This window comes from Pygocentrus nattereri, chromosome 4, assembly GCF_015220715.1.
Source record: "Pygocentrus nattereri isolate fPygNat1 chromosome 4, fPygNat1.pri, whole genome shotgun sequence".
NCBI classification, from domain to species: domain Eukaryota; kingdom Metazoa; phylum Chordata; class Actinopteri; order Characiformes; family Serrasalmidae; genus Pygocentrus; species Pygocentrus nattereri.
The window spans coordinates 40,114,175-40,132,033 of record NC_051214.1 but is presented as its reverse complement, the minus strand read 5'-3'; the positions used below and the strand labels follow the sequence as shown (position 1 = coordinate 40,132,033).

Below are 17,859 nucleotides of genomic sequence, written 5' to 3'. Positions count from 1 at the left end.
ACTTTGTTTGGATATTAAAGTCCCAGCACTGAGTGGTATGAGCAACATGACATAATGAATAATATTCTATAATATTAAAATGAGGGTCACTAATACAACAATATGAGGGGTATAATGACTCAGAAATGCCAATATTAAATTAAACACAACACAGTGGTGTCTTGATTTGATACATTACTTCAATACAGCTGTATACAAAACTTTCAATATCCTGTTCAACAAGATGTTTTCTTGATTTTCTGAGTGAAAATAACACATCATCTACAGAACACAAAAAAATATTTTTCTGCTCATTTTAGTTTATTATATTGGAGGAAAAAACAACAATGACAAAATATGCCACATCTTTTGCAAAGGCTAACTGTTTCCTCAAATATGTCCATCAAATAAACAGCATATGTGCAGAAGTGCATTCCCTGTAAAGAATATGCCAACTTATTTTCACTCAATAAATCAACAAAATGTAACGTGACCAGGGTGCCCAAACTTTTGCATAAGACTTTATATCATTAACGCAATAATCAACACTTGAACTGCCTGTTTCCTCACAAATTAGGCATAATTCATCCTGTTTAGATGAATTTACTGGAAGACAATATATGAAATGTGGAATAAAAATCATCATAGTTATCAAATGTGGCTCTACTGGTGCCTCATTTTTTCTGTTTCTAGTTGTTAAGTATTGTGAGTATCGTGACAAAGTTGAAATATTGTGATGTATTTTTGCCACTGTGCACATCCCGATATTAAAATATGTTAGGACAGTTTAGCTTTTTCTTTCATATCTGAAATACAATATACTCATATGAAGAAATTTTAAAAGCTCACTTGCAAGCCATTGAAATAACAACTTGACATCTCCTGAGATCCTCAAATATTTGTACAAGGTCACGTTATCAGGGCTGAATTCTCCTGGTGCAAATATTGTATTTGTCGATGTATCTGTGAAAGTTTAGAACACATGCTCATGTTTCTCCTAATTTCCTTTCTCTAAAATACGTAACATAAATGGAATGAACAATTTATCACCATCAATTTTTGTCATTACATAACATCAGGACTTAGGTTGTTAACTAATGAAACAGATACAAAGAATGCTTCTGTTCTGCATAATGTCTTTTTTCAGTAAACAGCTGACCTACCCACATACACCATCATATCAAGAATTATACAATCATAGAAACGCTTTCCTTGAAATTCCCCAGAAAACATCACAAATTAAGAGGCAGACGAAGCGAGAGAAAAACAGTTTATCAACAGGACAATTATACTAAGACTACAGTCAAGTAACAAAGTTTCACTTCGTATTTATTTATTAGTTTTGCATTCCATTCACACGTGTGCCAAGTTTTGTAAACTTTTTTCCTACGTAAAACTCGCCAGTTTAGAAAATTGCTGCAGCTTGTCAACACAAATTACACCTGAATGCTTGAAGTCACAATAAATAATTTTCCATATTGTTGCTCGATTCATAAGAAAACGGAAATTTGAATTGAAAAAAGTGCTGTCTCATGCAGCATACAGCTGTGATAGTGATTTCCAGATTACATTTGAGAGAGAGTGCATACCAAACCACAAGCAACATGCTGCATCTCACAAATAAGCAGGTGGCTAATAGCTTTTTTCCATCAGACAGTGCAGGCACAGTAGTTATTAATCTGAATCCAGAACTATCTGTACCCTGGTCAAGTATCTCTATATATTTCCCACTCCACAAAGGTCCAATGACAGTAGGACAAATTCTGATGATTTTGTCAGGACTACATTTGACATCAGTGGTCTGCACCATTTCTACAAAATCAACTGCATTTTATTTATTTATTTTTTTTTACATTTGTCAAAACAGCCTTTATGTGAAAGTTATTTGTTTTTCAGCATCAGGAAAAGGCAGAAAAATATTTCAACAAAATATTACAGATGCTTCCACAATTAAATAATAATATGTCCATCCTTCAATATGTCCGTTCAGTTCTTCAAAGAAATCTGCAGGGATATTTTCCATGCCTCCAAAGTTCAGTCTTAGAAGTTGGTTGCATTTTCAGTTTCTGAAAATCCAAGTAATCCCAGACACATTTAATGATGTTGAGGTCTGGATTGTGGGGTTGTCAGTTCATTTTTGTGAGAACACCAGCCGCTTTTTGTTTGATTTGCATACTTTCTCTATTTCCTTTTCTCATTTCTTCTCACAGTGGAATGAAGGAGAGAAACACCTGTGGATTTTTTCAAATCTGAATCAAAAGTGGAGCTTGATTTTCTCCTCTCTCTCAAAGATGAAAGCTTTGAGTACTGTTTATCTGATGGGGACAGGTTTTGGTGGTCTACCAGGTCTGGCATGGTTGTTCAGGGTTGTAATAATTTTTGAAACCTTTTTAATTTTTTTTAAACTTATTTGACTTATCTTCATTAAGCAAGTTGATCATCTTATATCTAATCTCCTCAGAAATATCTCCTGAAAAGTGTACATGTTATCACAGTGCGTTGGGCTTGGTACTGCCAAGAAGGGTAAGTAAATTCAGCATGGGTGGTTAGTTACGGTCTGAGTCACTTAACAGTGGTAATATTGACCAACTGTGGATGTGAAATCACAGATTTGTTACTGCACCATGCCATACCGTACTGTCCAGAGTGATTCAGAACACCTGCCAAAGCACAAACAGTTGTTTTGTAATACTCCTTTCAAACACAGTAGTTTTGCTTACGCAATAATAATGAAAGAAAATCTGCAGGTAGCAACTCACTATAAGCATCCCTCCTGAGTTCATGTCCAGCAAGACCAGCATGCCACTCTCTGGACCCACTGACCACATTGTCAAAACAAAGCATACATTTCTCTAAACCAGAATGTTTAATTCATAGACTTATACTATAATACTTATGGCGGGTATTTTATTACATTAAAGTAATTCAATTATAGGACTCCCATACAGTTTACTGCAGATAATTCAAAAACAGCAGAGATCACAGCAAGAATGTATTATGAACATGACACGAACAAAGATGTCAGTTTAATCTACTGAAACATGCTGCATGTCAAAAATATTAGCACATCTCATGATTTCACTTAACTTTCACAAGCTTGTTGGCAGAAAATGCTTTATAAAAGACATTTTTGTCTTTTAAAAAAGACTGTGTTCCACTAAGGAACAAACTGACAGCAGGAATAAGTGTTACAATGCATGCTTGTGTTCTTAAGAGCTTTCGGGAAAAACTGAGTGCGCAAAATAACGAAAAACACAGTGCAGTGTGTAATTAATTAACAGTTAACAGACAAAAACAGTCCTCTCATCATTTCTTTTCTGGACTAGGCCTGTTGTCAAAGCATTAAGCATCTCCTCCATGTTTGTAGTGAACACTGTCTCTAAGAACATGCCTACTGTTCTCTGGGTGGACAGAAAAACTGAACTACAGCATATTTGCCATTGGTCATCCAGTCTGGCTCCTGAGAGGTGAGCATTTCACCATGGCCTGGCTGTAAGCCCACTTGGACGTTAGCCTTTAGTGTCCTGAGGCTGCACAGCGGGGCAGGACGGAAGCCTCTCAAGGCTCTGGCAAAAGGAACAGTGTGTTCCCAGTCTCTATCACCAGTCAGTTTGCGGTAATTTAGGTCTCCCTTGAAAAGAATTAGATCCGAACCTTGTAAATCAGTGTAAAGATCTGCTGCGTCAGTCGGCATGTCGCAGAATTCATGTGGTAATGTCCAGAACCGATGATCATGGTATGACCACACCCCTTCCTTCAAAAAGCGTTTCCACTGGACACCACATGCGGACATCTGCTTGTGATTGGACGCCATGGTCTGCCTTATAGTCCAATCAAAATCCTTCTTGGTGACATCAGAGACAAACCATGGGAAGGACTTGCCATGGAACCGCACTTCCTTTGCCAGTCCAACAGAAACAAGAAAATCTCCAAGTACCAGGTCAGTGATGAGTTCAAACCCAGCATTGTCTAGAATAAGGTCCACTCTAGCTCCTCTCTTCTCCGTCTCTCTGGAACCCTGCAGAGTCATTAAAGCTGACCACACCTGATCAGAGTCATCCACAAGGATGAAACGCTGCAGACTGGCCAGAGACTCAATAGGGCTGATCTTCTGAGAGTTGTCCTGACCAGCTGAGATGGACAAATCGCACTTGTTCCCCCACAAAGACACCTGTTAGAACATCCCACAGCACACCTGATCACCAGACAGTACAGAAATACCAGCAGTGGTGATCTTTATACTGCATACTGAACACCATGGAAAACTGACTTTTCCTTGTTTTTTTTTCTTAGTAAAAATATTTAAAACTTTGTTTGTAAACATTGTTGAAGCTTCAAAATGCATCATTCACTCACAAGTACTTACAGTCTCTTCATGGAAATTACGCTGCTCATTTTGTATTTACTGTTTTTTTGAGGTCATGAAACTCAACACATTTACATACATCCACCTATTCAGCAAACAGCAGCCCAGCCCCTTCACACTAAAGTTATGAGAAGCATTTCAGCCCAGACAGCTTTTTTGAAAACACACACACACACAGCCTGTTTAATTCTGAGACATTAGGAGAAATTAAAAAAGGTCAACTGAATTCCTCAATGGAACTGTTGAATGAAATTTAATTAGATATGTTTTTAGTACATTAAGGAGTAAAATCTCATAAGTGGACCTCAGAAGGAAAAATAAATATATAGAAAAACTAAAGATACAGGTCTTTTAAAAGTTTTCAGGATCTTTATTACACTACTAATAAGATCACATTAGAAATTCTTTAGATTTTATTGTTTGTTGCATTCTCAAAGCCTTTTAAGCATTTCTGCTAAAATGTGCCTTCCAAATAAAGTGTTTTATATAAAATGGTGTTTTATACAGTGTATGCCTGCAATTGTCTGCTTGATTTCTTCAGTTTCATCTTAAATATTGCTAAACGACAGAACGGCCACTAAGGTGGACAGCTTCTGATTTACATTTTCTAATTTTCATTCCATTCATTTCAAATGTAAAACGAAGTTTTAATTAAAAGGACTGAATCAAACTAACCTGTAGAAACTTGAGAAAGTGGTCAAAGAGCTGTTTCTCATTTGGGTTATCCATGCTGGTGAGGACCTCTCGGAGGTGTGTACAAAGAAACATTATTGCCTGCTGGGATTCGAAGAAGGTTTGTGTCTTTCCCTCCTTGAACACATCAAAGTCACCTATTGGAGGACTTTTGTGGCACAAGCAAAAACACAAAACAGAAGGTAAATCATATAAAAGAAATGTAATCATGGATAAGAACCTGCTCTAGAAGACCACACATGATACAGGTCATCCCTTTGCTTGTAAAGGGTTATAGAAAGTTAGTTAAGGGTGAGAAATATGGTGCTGTGATATTACCATCACAATATGCTTCTCTGAGGGTGTCATTAGCACATCTGCAGTGTCAAACTAGGCAAGATTTCCCAAAAGCACCTCAACATGATTCTTAAACAACATAGCAATCATCACAGTAAACACTCTCTCTACCAGTTAAGATGATCTAAACACTTAGATACTTTTGGAAGACTGGGCCTCAGATGTTCAATCAAAAAGGGATTCAGAATAGGATTCCAAATGTTGTAGCTGTCAAAGGTTTTGCCCTATCGTTTTCAACGTGGTACTACTACTAATCTGGTCCAGTATGTCAGAAAAATTAAATGTATCAATACATATGAATTGTGATACTCTTCGGGTATCAGAATATTCTATTTTTGCCATACTGCCTGCTTCAATTGTAAATGATCAGATTCAGTGGGAGATTTCTGACGTCTAATGCAGAGGGTTTTGTAGCTTATCTCACTTTAGCCACACTGCCTCCTGGATCCTCCTGTACATGTAGCACTCCACATAAAGCCAAGGTGACTTGAACCAGCTGACAGGCTGCCTGTCCTCCATCATGTCCTGTTGTCTCTGCATGTACTCGTTCCAGGCCACTGTATCCTCTGCGTCATCAGACAGAGGCAACACCGGCTTGTCTGTCTGCAGCTCATTTCTTAGCTTAGACAGGAAGGAGATGGCCCTTTTTTCTGCATTAACCCCTTCCTGCCAATGAACAAAAGGTGACTAATCAAATGAAAGTTGGAGATTATCAGCTGCATCTTTTAATCTGCACTACTACATCACTTATGCCATTTTTTACAGTATATGTGGTGTTTCTGACGTCTTCCTATGTGGCAATAAAGGATCTTGAAATCTATGACAAGGACAGATAATCTAACAAAACTGCTAAAACTGAACTAATGGTCTGATCTTAGCAGACAGATGCATTTCAAAATTGACAGTCAAGGTACACTACCAATCAAAAGTTTGTAATTACTTGTCATATTATACTCATTTAGTGTACAGGGTGGGCCATTTATATGGATACACCCAAATAAAATGGGAATGGTTGGTGATATTAACTTCCTGTTTGTGGCACATTAGTATATGGGAGGGGGAAAACTTTTCAAGATGGGTGGTGACCATGGTGGCCATTTTGAAGTTGGCCATTTTGGATCCAAATTTAGTTTTTTTCAATGGGAAGAGGGTCGTGTGACACATCAAGCTTATTGAGAATTTCACAAGAAAAACAATGGTGTGGTTTTAACATAACTTTAATCTTTCATGAGTTATTTACAAGTTTCTGACCACTTATAAAATGTGTTCAAAGTGCTGCCCATTGTGTTGGATTGTCAGTGCAACCCTCTTCTCCCACTCTTCACACATTGAGAGCAACACTGCAGAAGAAATGCTAGCACAGGCTTCCAGTATCCGTAGTTTCAGGTGCTGCACATCTCGTATCTTCACAGCATAGACCATTGCCTTCAGATGACCCCAAAGACAAAAGTCTAAGGGGGTCAGATCGGGAGACCTTGGGGGCCATTCAACTGGCCCACGACGACCAATCCACTTTGGAAGCTGGCACGTTCCCTGAGTTTTTCCAGCAAGATGGTGCACCACCACATTATGGGTGTCAGGTCCGAGCATTCCGAGATGAACAGTTTCCTGGAAAGTGGATTGTTCCACTTTCCACACCATTGTTTTTCTTGTGAAATTCTCAATAAGCTTGATGTGTCACATGACCCTCTTCCCATTGAAAAAAACTAAATTTGGATCCAAAATGGCCAACTTCAAAATGGCCACCATGGTCACCACCCATCTTGAAAAGTTTTCCCCCTCCCATATACTAATGTGCCACAAACAGGAAGTTAATATCACCAACCATTCCCGTTTTATTTGGGTGTATCCATATAAATGGCCCACCCTGTAGAATAAAACCTTATGTAATGTATGTTTGAATATTATATACTAGACATGAAAAGGTATTTTGAGGTTCAATACCTCAAAACATTTGGAATCAACAAGAATTTATCCTCTGAAATATGAGGCATTCTGGATATTTATGTATTACAGCTTCATTCTCAATGTCATTGAATCATTTCAGAGTCACAGAACTTTGTCCGGTATTCTGGACACATCTAAAATACAACCCCAATTCCAATGAAGTTGGGACGTTGCGTAAAACATAAATAAAAACAGAATACGATGATTTGCAAATCCTTTTCAACCTATATTCAATTGAATACACTACAAAGACAAGATATTTAATGTTCAAACGGATGAACTTCATAGTTTTTTGCAAATATTCACTCTTTTTGAATTTGATGCCTGCAACACGTTCCAAAGAAGTTGGGACAGGGGCAACAAAAGACTGGGAAAGTTGAGGAATGCTCAAAAAACACCTGTTTGGAACATTTCACAGGTGAGCAGGTTAATTGGAAACAAGTAAGTGTCATGATTGGGTATAAAGGGAGCATCCCTGAAAGGCTCAGTCGTTCACAAGCAAGGATGGGTGAGGTTCACCACTTTGTGAACAACATTGTGGAGAACAATGTTTCTCAACATGCAATTGCAAGGAATTTAGGGATTTCATCATCTACAGTCCATAATATCATCAAAAGATTCTGAGAATTTGGAGAAATGTCTGCAAGTAAGCAGCAAGGCAGAAAACCAACATTGAATGCCCGTGACCTTCCATCTCTTAGGCGGCACTGCATTAAAAACCGACATCATTCTGTAACGGATATTCCCACATGGACTCAGGAACACTTCAAAAAACCACTGTCAGTGAACAGTTTGTCGCTCCATCTACAAGTGCAAGTTAAAGCTCTGCCATGCAAAGCAAAAGCCATATATCAACACCACCCAGAAACGCCGCCGGCTTCTCTGGGCCCGAGATCATCTGAGATGGACTGACGCAAAGTGGAAATGTGTCCTGTGGTCTGACGAGTCCACATTTCAAATTGTTTTTGGAAATCATGGACGTCGTGTCCTCCAGGCCAAAGAGGAAAAGGACTGTCCGGATTGTTATCAGCGTAAAGTTCAAAAGCCAGCATCTCTAATGGTATGGGGGTGTGTTAGTGCCCATGGCATGGATAACTTGCACATCTGTAAAGGCACCATTAATGCTGAAAGGTACATACAGGTTTTGGAGCAACATATGCTGACTGTTGAGCAACTGAAGTTGTACATCAAGCAAGAATGGGAAAGAATTCCACCTACAAAGCTTCAACAATTTGTGTCCTCAGTTCCCAAAGGCTTATTGAGTGTTGTTAAAAGGAAAGGTGATGTAACAAAGTGGTAAACATGCCCCTGTCCCAACTTCTTTGGAACGTGTTGCAGGCATCAAATTCAAAATGAGTGAATATTTGCAAAAAACAATAAAGTTTATCCGTTTAAACATTAAATATCTTGTCTTACGAATACAAATCATGATACAATGATATAAATCATTGTATTCTGTTTATATTTATGTTTTACACAACGTCCCAACTTCATTGGAATTGGGGTTGTACTTATTTATTTATTTTAGTTTCATAGCTTCCTATATATTATTTAAAACCTGTTTTTATATTATATAATTTTATACATATTCTGCAGTGACAGTATTTCACTGAAAATATTAACTGCAAACCTGTAAACAGTAGTGTAACATAAACCAACACTAGGTTGCATTTTCTTAATTGGCCATTTAAGTGGGTTAACTATGATAATACAACTATAACTTCACGACTGTATTTCCCTTCATATGGCTGAAGGGCACAGATCTATAGATCTTACATCTTACAGCAAAGAAATACACTGTAGCCTTTCATTTTACCTCCCCATGTTCCTCAAAGAAATTGTTCTTATTTCGATGAATGGTGTCTATAACTTTTGTCAGGATCGTTGGCAGCCTGTCCCTCACTGTCAGATATGCAAAAGACCTAGAAAAATAGAAATATACAGATGTATTAGAGAGTTACTACTGATTTGAGCTATAACAAGTATAGACAAAAAAGATGACTACAAAAATGACAACTGTAACTACACTGGTATTTGATTACATCTGTGCCATCCATTAACTAAAATCTTCTTCTTTCGGCTGCTTCCTTTAGGGGTCGCCACAGCGGACCATCTGCCTCCATCTTGCCCTATCCACTGCCTCCTCTACTTTCACACCAACCATCTCCATGTCCACCTTCACTACCTCGATAAACCTTCTCTGAGGTCTACCTCTTCTCCTTATACCCAGCAGCTCCATCTCCAACATTCTTTGACCAATATATCCACTGTTCCTCCTCAACACATGTCCAAACCATCTCAACCTGGCCTCTCTGGCTTTATCTCCAAACTGCTCCACCTTCACTGTCCCTCTGATCTGCTCATTTCTAATCTTGTCCATCCTTGTCGCTCCCAACGAAAATCTCAGCATCTTCATCTCCTCCACCTCCAGCTCAGCCTCCTGTCTTTTAGACAGAGCCACAGTCTCCAAACCATACATCATAGCAGGACGCACTACTGTCTTGTAAACCTTCCCTTTCACTCTTGCTGCTATCCTTCTGTCACACATCAGCCCTGACATCCGTCTACACCCACTCCATCCTGCCTGCACCCTCTTGTTCACCTCTTTTTTGCACTGTCCATTGCTCTGGATGGTTGACCCAAGTCATCCACCTTTACGACCTCTACTCCTTTAAAATAATTAAATTTATTCAGTGACTGCTCATCATACACAATTATAGGATCATGTTACAGGTCCCATATCCAATTTCTGAGATCAGGAAACCTAAGGATTTACATTAATCCACTTATTCAATCTGAAATTATAAGGAATGTTTCAACAATTACTTTTAGAACAATAATACAGGGTAGCTATTCAGAATAGAACAGGCACAGTAACAAATAGGCTTTTAACAGGATAAAGAAAGGTTAAGAAATTATTTATGATTTTATGAATTATATATAATTATAAATTACAATTTTAAGTATGTAAATTCACACAATAAATGGAAATAAAAGAAATATTTAGGATATGGGCTCTCTAAACCATGGTTGCGCCGAGTTGGCCTGTGAGAACATTTCATTTAGCCTGTCTGAGTTACCCTGAACCCACCTGCTCACTCCACAAGAGAACAAGCTTGAACAGCACGATAGCAGCCAAACTCAATCTAGTTCAGTTCTCTAACCTCGTACACTAAGAGGTGGCTCACTATAAGCCCCAACTTTCCAAATGTGGGTTTCTGCTGTGTATTTAAAGCATTTAAGGCGTCTCCGTGAGCATTTAGATGAATATTCACACGTCAGTCATGCTAAACTGCGTGGTTCTCTTTCTCTGGATGAACAGTACAAAAAAAACCCACAGACAGCTTTCTATGGGGGTTGTACCTGAGGGGACAGGGGCTCTACTAGGGTCTGTCAGAAAAAAATATATATTACAAAAAAAAAGAAATGGGGACTTTCGACGTTAAGCCTGTTAGTAGTATCAGTATCAACTCATACTTCACATTTAGGTTCGCGGGTGGATAATTTCTCAGTTCTGTAGCTAGCTGGCTTCTTATTCGAATTCACCGTGCCACCTTAAATCGTGCCGCAGTTACCATGTCTCAGACGCCAGGATAGAATGGAACCGCTGCACTATTTAAGGTGGAACGGGGAATTCAAAAAGAAAGCTTTAGCTTCGTTTACTGTTCAGCGTGGGCATGAACATTTTGAATGAAAGTCTTACACATAGTCTTAGTGCCATACCACTCGGTTAGCTGATTTAAAACATACATGAAAATACGGCTAATAAGTTAGCTCGGTTTCAACACACCTCACCAAAGCTAAGCAGTTAGCTAGCAAGCTAGGCAGCAAACCACAAGCACCCTGAGCTCGAACTTAGCCTGAAGCTGCTGTTTAAAAGCAGTTAATCCTCTCCAAGTAGTAAATACGCTGCAGATTTAAAATGTGGCTACACTGTCTTGAAGTCACGCACAGCGCCTACATACCCCTCAAATTTAGCTGACAGCGACTGTGGAGTCTTAACATGGTCTGTCTCCATCTTTGCCAATAGGGAGGAGGAACTGTGATGATTTGCAACCAAACTTTACTGAAACCGGTTGGCTAACCCAGCAGAAAAACATATGTGCAATGCTGTAGTCAGCTGACACTAAAGAACTAACACTCTTCTCAAAGCAACAATAACGGAAGAAACACTAAGCAATAAATTACATGTAACGTTAAAGCTGATTTATTTTAATCACTAAATCCTCGCTTCTCGTCGTAGTCAACACTCCCCCTTGTGGTCGTGTAAGGAAGTGCCGAAAGCCTCCTCACCACCCCAACAGTACTGTCTTAGTGAGGAGTAAGCCAGAGGCCTCTTTTCTAAAACCTTAAATGTCATTATTAATTTGTGTTTTCTGGAGTTGTTCTCAGCATTCGTATCACCTGAGCCTGCAGGCCAGACCATCGCAGGGCAGAAATAAACATTGAATGTACAAATAATTTTTGAATATGTACAAATGATTACATAAATTAAACAAATGAACAAATGTTATTTCTTCTCAGGACCTTCAAGTTTTATGTTATATTGACTTTATTTTTACTTCCATTTATAGAGGTTGTTTTAAATGTGTTAATGTGATAGTGGTGTTGGTTTTTAACCTTTGATGCATGCTGGACAACTTGTGTCTTTGCATTACGACTCAGTTGGGCTTAAAAAGGAGAATAAATCATGATTCAAGCTTGTTGTATACATACAAATCTTACATACAAAGCACTAACTTGTGATGTAGACACTGTAGAACGTGGAACATTACTAGGGCTAGTTTTGTTTGTTTTAAAAACCTTAGAGCGGTCATTGGTGAAGATCAAATAAGAATTTCCCAACTAAAATCATCCATGCAATTTCAGTCATCTGAGGTCAGGAAAAATAAACACTCACAGTAGGCTAGTGTTTGTTTGGCTGCTGTGTGCATATAAAAAGCTCTTAAAAGTGTTTACATTTGAATTAAAAAGCTGTTTGGTTACAGTTTCATTTGCATATTAATAGCTCTTAAAAGCGTTTGCATTTGAATTAAAGAGCTGTGTGGTTAGTGCTTCAGTTTTAAAGTGGATGTAGGCTATGGCAATTCACCATTAATGCAGTGCCCACAGTGTGCAGTTTGATCAAAATCTAATCAAAATCAAAAACAAAACAACATAACCGTATTATATAAGGATTAGCCTGTGTATTTCAACATCACTGACAAACTCAAAAATCAGTTTAAAAAGCTTAAAACACACTATTACTTCTTATTCTATGGGCACTACTTGTAAGTCGCTCTGGATAAGAGCGTCTGCTAAATGCTGTAAATGTAAATGTACTTTGTTAATGAACAGCTCAGAGAAGTTGGAGCTCTAAACTGTATTACAAGTTGGAGGGATGTTTTAATCAATGTTTTTTTCACATGGAAATCAAGAACTTCCCAGTTCCCACATGGCCATGAATACAGTATCAGCAAATGCACCAAAATTCCTTGTGCTACAGGATAGGACCATTTGATGGATTGTTTGTTGTCTGTCTGAGTATGATCAATACCATGATCTTGCTAGGCATGGTACATGCATTGTCTGTCCCAAATGCATGTTTTCACACTTTGCACCTCTGAGAACTCTTGCTAATACATATGCATAGTGCAGATATACAGGAGAACAGCTTAGAGCCTTTCAGTGCAGGCCTCAAGTGTATGCCTTCAGTCACTTGTTGTAGCCTGCTTATAAATACATTCTGTTCACTAGATGTAAGCTTACAATGTCACATTCCATTGGTGCATTGTTTTGCCTGGAGTGATACGTCACACCTCATACACTCAGGCAACATGGAGGTTTCCCAAATTTACCACTTGCATTTGCTACTTTCTCAGCTGTTCAAGTGTAACTTTGTTTTGATGAACTCGAATATGCATGTGTTTACAAGTTTACAATTACTGTCCCAAGCCAAGTCAATACATGTGAAACACTGACACTGGTCAGCAGCCTGCACTGCAAACTGGCTGTCCTGCTTACTGGTGAATTAGTACCTTGGGCTCCTATGACCAGCACCACTGCTCACATGTCAGCGCTGGTTCCCTAGATTAGCATCTTTGCTGGAGCAGCTTCCCAGATCCATCCCAAACCACTTGAATAAACTACCTCTGATGTTAGGCGAGTATTGAAGAAATAGATTCTACAAAGTTACTACAGCAAGGTTAGCCTGGATATTTCCACATTAGCTCAAAGCTAACTGTTACCTTAGAACTAATTGTGGATGCTACATTTACTAAGCTCAGTCCACTCAGCCCATTATATTACAACCCTTGTAGAGAGATTGCTGGTTCACCCCTTCATTTTCTTTCCCCTGTGCTACCTTGCTGGATCTTTGACTAGTCTTGCCTGGCTTTGGCCTGCCTGCTCTAGGACTGGATAAAATAACCAGAAATCTTACCACAGTATAATTTTCCATATTTTTCAATACTGAACATTTTGCATGCATATTTCTATGCATACTGTATGGGTGCTTTTTTCCTGTTTTGATAGTTTGTTAGAATTTTACTTACATTAACCAAAGCAATTCCACACTGCAGAGGATGAGTGACCTTTTAAACACAATCTCCTGAGTTGTTTTCCTAAAACTAAAGCTTTCCCCCCAAACTAAAGCTACTTTTTCACATTCCACATTTGTTTATAATGACCATTGCTGGCTATCCCTCCTATCAAGCTGGTTTATGCTGATGCAATTGAATGGACTTAAAAGTTGCACATCACCATCTAGTGAACTGAAGTAGTAATTGTTCTATCCACATTTCATCTTTACAGAACATCAGCAATAATCAACATGTTACTTACATTTTAGGTTCGTCAGCTTCAGTTTTGAAGTTTTTTGTTTTTGACTGTGGAACCCTGTTGTCCTATTGACAAGTTTTGTCATAAAAGCTCCACATATTCATTTCAAAAATTGTATGACAGTGAATTCCCAAGTCAAATAAAAAGTTGTACACACATATTCTGCTATATAGACTATAAGTTGAGCCCACTGTTGGAAAGGTCTATATATGCTACATTTTGTTGTAGTGGTGATACAGTGGGACAGTAAACAGTTTTTTTGATGTCGCCCTTTGATCTTGTTCAGTCGATGACGCAAGCATCCTATAACTGTTTCCTCTGTGAATATATTACAAAAAGAAAGGGCACAGAATAGACAGTCTGTCTTATAAGACAATTAGTGTGCAAACCACTGATTACAGTGTACTGATTTAAAACCAACTAAACCAACAGTTTCTTTTAACTGCAGCCCTGTTTCTTTCTAACAGTAATCTCTGATTTCATCTTGAACATTTCCTTTCCAATCTGTCATTTGTGCACTTGTCAACATACTGAAATTTGGAATCATATCACCTCATGAAATTCAGAGGAAACACCTCAGAATACTTTACATACAACATATAAATCTAACATAAAACTTTTCATTATTAGTAGTCAGGGGTGCAAATTTAATCACACAAGTCGGAAGGTCCAACACTGAGAGGCTACAGCCGGTAAACAATGCTAGCACCACATAAAAGTTGCAGATTTCATATATAATACAAGGAAAACTGAGAGTTGACAAATTGTCATGATATATATTGTGTTATATGTTGATATTTCAACAAAAAAAACATTATTAACAGGAAATACATGTCGCTGCTGTCAAAACAAAACCTCATATCTCCAAAATGGTAACTTTTCAGGAGAAGGAAAAAACACTCTCAACTTTAAATGAAAGTTAATGGAACTGCATTTTTCTGAATTTTGGAGTTTTTTTTTTACCTTCCTACTGTAAATGCTGGCATTTTCAAATTCTCTTAAAACAACAACGGTCTTCTTCCGACAGCAGTGATATAAGGATACTTTGTAGTGTATAAAGTTAATAATCACATATTGTTGATACAATTGAAAGGTAGTGAAGTTAGGCTACCTGCATCACTAAGCACTGCTGCACACTGACCCTATTTTGGCACAGCTCAGTTCACATTTGTTGCCCTTTGTTTTAGCTAAAGACAACCCAATGAATCTAATTTATCAATGAATACAAATTTGAGTGATTTTAATAAAGTACACATTATTTTCTATCAGGTTCATGAAACTGTCCACAGCATGAAAATGAGCAGACATTTCAGCACAAATGATAAATCGCCCCAAGTGCGTGAAATCAAGCACCAGCTCACCCAAAATAAATTACATTAAGCATACCCTAATTCATGCAGATATTTCAGTAAGGAGCCAATAAAACTATAACACTCAGCTGTTTGTGAGCCAGTGGGTGTGCTTGTAGGCAGAGTCTGAGGTCCTGGCCAAACTTACATTTGTGACAAGAAAGAATAAAATGTCTTAGACAGTAGAACGATTTGTGTAGTCTGATTATTTTCCTGAAATAACACATTTAAAGGCTGTATTGTTGAATTTTTTGTTTCAAATTTATAATTAATCAACTGTATAAAAATACTAACATCCCAAAGCTGATGCTGACAAACTGCCCTTCCTACCACATCACTGTGGATTTCGCAGACAACCATGTTTCACCAAAATTAGTTCTCTAGCTTTTATGTATCAAAGTGTAGTAAAGAATCCTTTAATTCCCTCTATTGTTCACTCTATTGTTGGATTTCAGTAGTTTCTTCCAGATTTCCTGCCTATTCTGGGAGTCATGGTTTCCCTTGAGCTCATTTCCTGCTCCAGAAGGCATCCTTTAGTTTGCTGCCTAGATATCTTGAGGAGTGGCTGTTTTGAAAAGGTGTTATGGTTTCATTTTAAATGTACAAAAAAAAAAAAAAAAAAAATCAGAGATGCATTTGTATGTTCTTTATGAGCACATGTGTGTGCATGCATATAGGTACATGTCTATAGGCTGGACAGTTGCCTAGTGATAGAGTTGAGCAAACGACCGGAAGGTTGCGGGTTCATATGCCCAGACTCACTGAGTATTCTGAGGTGATTAACCTCCCCCACCGCCCCAGGCTGTTCTGCTCTGCTACAACCAGAAAAGGCATAGTTAAGCAGCAAAATGAGAAATTCTCCTTGCAGGATCAATAAAATATAATATAATGACCAGTTTTTAACTTAGGAAAGGTTGGACACACATGTATGGGGAATAGATGGGATGCAGTGAGTTTCATTGCTTGTGAAATTCAAATAAAAGGAATAAACACATACATATATACAGTTAAAAATAAACAACAAATAAAAAGACCTGAATTTCAGCATGCACTACAGTTAGGATATAGAACTCCAAACAGTGCACATACTGCATATCTGTCAAATATGCCCATACTCTAAGCCACGTAGGCCCATATTTATGCACATGACCAAAAAACGTCTTTTTAAAAATGGAACAATTTGAAGCTTTTCAGCTGACTGACATCAGGGCAGGATTTATGGTGTTTTTTACTTTTTTTAAACGAGCCCTGAAGCAATTCACACTTCCCCCAGTCTTCGCTGACAGAAGAATGAGTGGCAAACGTGTCAGAGGAAAAACAGAAATATGAAACAAAACACGTTAAGACACAAGAGCTCTCTCACTCTCTCTGTCTCTATCGGTCACTACTGTGCTCAACGGTCGAGCAGAGGAGTCACACAGACCGCGTCAACCGAAATGCAAATAAAGTTAGCCTCCTGCTTAACGTCGCTTCGCTCCTTTCTTTTCACGACACAGCGTTTATCTGTGTATCTGTGGCGCCGGAGCAGGGTGTAAAAGTAATCCCACCTTGGGGTAAACCCCCCCCCCCAACACCCAACACCCAACACACCACCCCCAAGGAACGAAGCCTCTTATTCGATTTTTCTTTATAAAATATCTATATTTTAATTAGAATTTCCCGTACCACCTTAAATGGTGCAGTACAGTCTTATTCGAATTTTCCGTTCCACCTTAAATAGTGCAGTAGTCAGTCTTGTTCAAATATTCCGTTCCACCTTAAATGGTGCAGCAGTCAGTCTTATTCAAATTTTCCGTTCCACCTTAAAGGGTACAGAAGTCAGTCTTACTCACCGGCTTCTAATTTGAATTTTCCGTTCTAGCTTAAATACAGCACAGTATATAACCACTGCACCGGTCATTTAAGGTGGAACAGAAAATTCAGATAAGAAGTCAGCTTTTAAGAATGTGGCTATAGTATAAATTGCACCAATTAAGGTGGAACGGAAAATTCGATTAAGAACCTGGCAAATAGGAACGTAACTGCAGCAACATTTAAGGTGGAACGGAAAATTCCAATGAGCATGTGACTACTGTACCATTTAAGATGGAACGGAAAACTCGCATAAGAAGCCAACTTCAGCCTCGTCCCAGTGAATCGGCTTATGTTTAACACAACGACTTGAACGGGAGATTAAAAACCGTCCTCTTGACCGCCTCCTCCTCTTCTTGCGCCTTTGCTGTTAAGTTAAACATGGCGAACGGCAACATGACACTTCACTCTCCGCTCACCGAGAGCTCCTGACGTTACCGCTGTTTTGTGTTCTCATAGACGCCCGTCAGGGGGTAACTCGGGCTTCAAGCTGCAGTAAACTGCCGTTTTTAAGTCCCC

At 38.5% G+C, this 17,859-nt stretch overlaps 1 protein-coding gene across 2 annotated transcripts; it reads right to left on the bottom strand.

Annotated features, from left to right (window-relative positions):
* Nucleotides 1-1,232: 1,232 nt before the first annotated feature.
* Nucleotides 1,233-17,841, bottom strand: armt1 (acidic residue methyltransferase 1). Of its 2 annotated transcripts, none has more exons than XM_017692561.2 (5): nucleotides 11,287-11,339; nucleotides 9,138-9,243; nucleotides 5,799-6,040; nucleotides 5,021-5,186; nucleotides 1,233-4,150 (listed from the first exon to the last, which is right to left on the bottom strand). In XM_017692561.2, exons 1-5 carry the CDS (start codon nucleotides 11,337-11,339, stop codon nucleotides 3,371-3,373), a joined length of 1,347 nt encoding a protein of 448 aa, XP_017548050.1. In that variant the 3' UTR covers nucleotides 1,233-3,370. The 2 variants fall into 2 exon arrangements, with proteins under 2 accessions (XP_017548050.1, XP_017548051.1); XM_017692562.2 differs by lacking the exon at nucleotides 11,287-11,339 and adding an exon at nucleotides 17,760-17,841 and having other exon boundaries at nucleotides 3,371-4,150.
* Between the last annotated feature and the right edge of the window lie 18 nt (nucleotides 17,842-17,859).